The 971-nt window shown below is 46.0% G+C and overlaps 1 protein-coding gene across 1 annotated transcript; it reads left to right on the top strand.

The window, feature by feature from the left end:
* Positions 1–273: 273 nt before the first annotated feature.
* Positions 274–723, top strand: LOC137954906 (uncharacterized). The gene has a single exon (XM_068801797.1). The coding sequence runs from the start codon at positions 274–276 to the stop codon at positions 721–723; it is 450 nt and encodes a 149-aa protein (XP_068657898.1).
* The last annotated feature ends 248 nt before the right edge of the window (positions 724–971 follow it).

Genomic DNA, 971 nt, shown 5'->3' with positions numbered 1-971 from the left:
ACCTCCTTCCACACGGCCTTACAGGAGACACCGTTCTATATTGTCTATGGCAGGGATCCACCCCATCTCCTTTCTTATGTTCATGGGTCCACCCAGGTGGATGCAGTTGACACAACTCTCATTGACCAGGATCAATTGTTAGCCCTTACGCGCATGTGCCTATGGCAAGCCCAAGCACTGATGAAAGAGTATTACGATCAAGGCCATCAAGACATTCAGTACAACAAAGGTAATCATGTTTTGCTAAGGCTCTAGCATTACCGCCAATCGTCTATGGCAAGCACTCAGCACAAACTCTCGCCCAAATATTTTGGGCCATTCCTCATTACTCAACGGGTGGGTGAAGTCGCCTATAAACTCCAGCTTCCTCCCGATGCCAAGATCCATGATGTTTTCCATGTCTATTGCCTCAAGAAATTCAAAGGCAGCGTCCCCCTTCACACTTCGTCTTTACCACCCATGGAAGACGAGCAGCTTTCTCTCATGCCCACCAAAATTCTCAACGCTCGGCAAAATCAGCAGCGCCGAGAAGTGTTAGTTCTATGGTTCCACTTTGATGCCACCAATGCGACTTGGGAGGACATCGATGTATTTCAACAGGTTTATCCCACATTAGAGATTGTGGACAACCTTGTTTTCAAGGAGGGGGGTGATGTTGTGGACTTGATAGCACAACAAGTCATCCAGAGGCAATGCAGACAAGTTGGTGACTCAGTGGAGTAGTGAAGGACATTAAACATTACATGTTTCATGTATTTCTTTAATTCATGAATTGTAAGTAGGAGGGCCTCTAAGGGCATTATTGTAATAATTGTGGTTTCGGGCCGCAGCTTTAAGAGGCTATCGAATGAAATGGAAATCAAGCAGAAAATTAATCAAGGATCTGAGTTCCCCTTTGATGAACCAGGGTCGGCGTTCCCCTAGAACCCAAGATGCAGGTATCCCTTTGAAGAGCCTGATTATTCCTCTTC

The sequence above is a fragment of the Aristolochia californica genome, unplaced genomic scaffold (assembly GCF_029961685.1).
Source record: "Aristolochia californica isolate CCGP_79_NKW_82.1479 unplaced genomic scaffold, dmAriCali1.0.hap1 SCAF_2, whole genome shotgun sequence".
Taxonomy (NCBI): Eukaryota; Viridiplantae; Streptophyta; class Magnoliopsida; order Piperales; family Aristolochiaceae; genus Aristolochia; species Aristolochia californica.
Note: the sequence above shows the minus strand (reverse complement) of the source record. Positions and strands in the feature narration are given on the sequence as shown.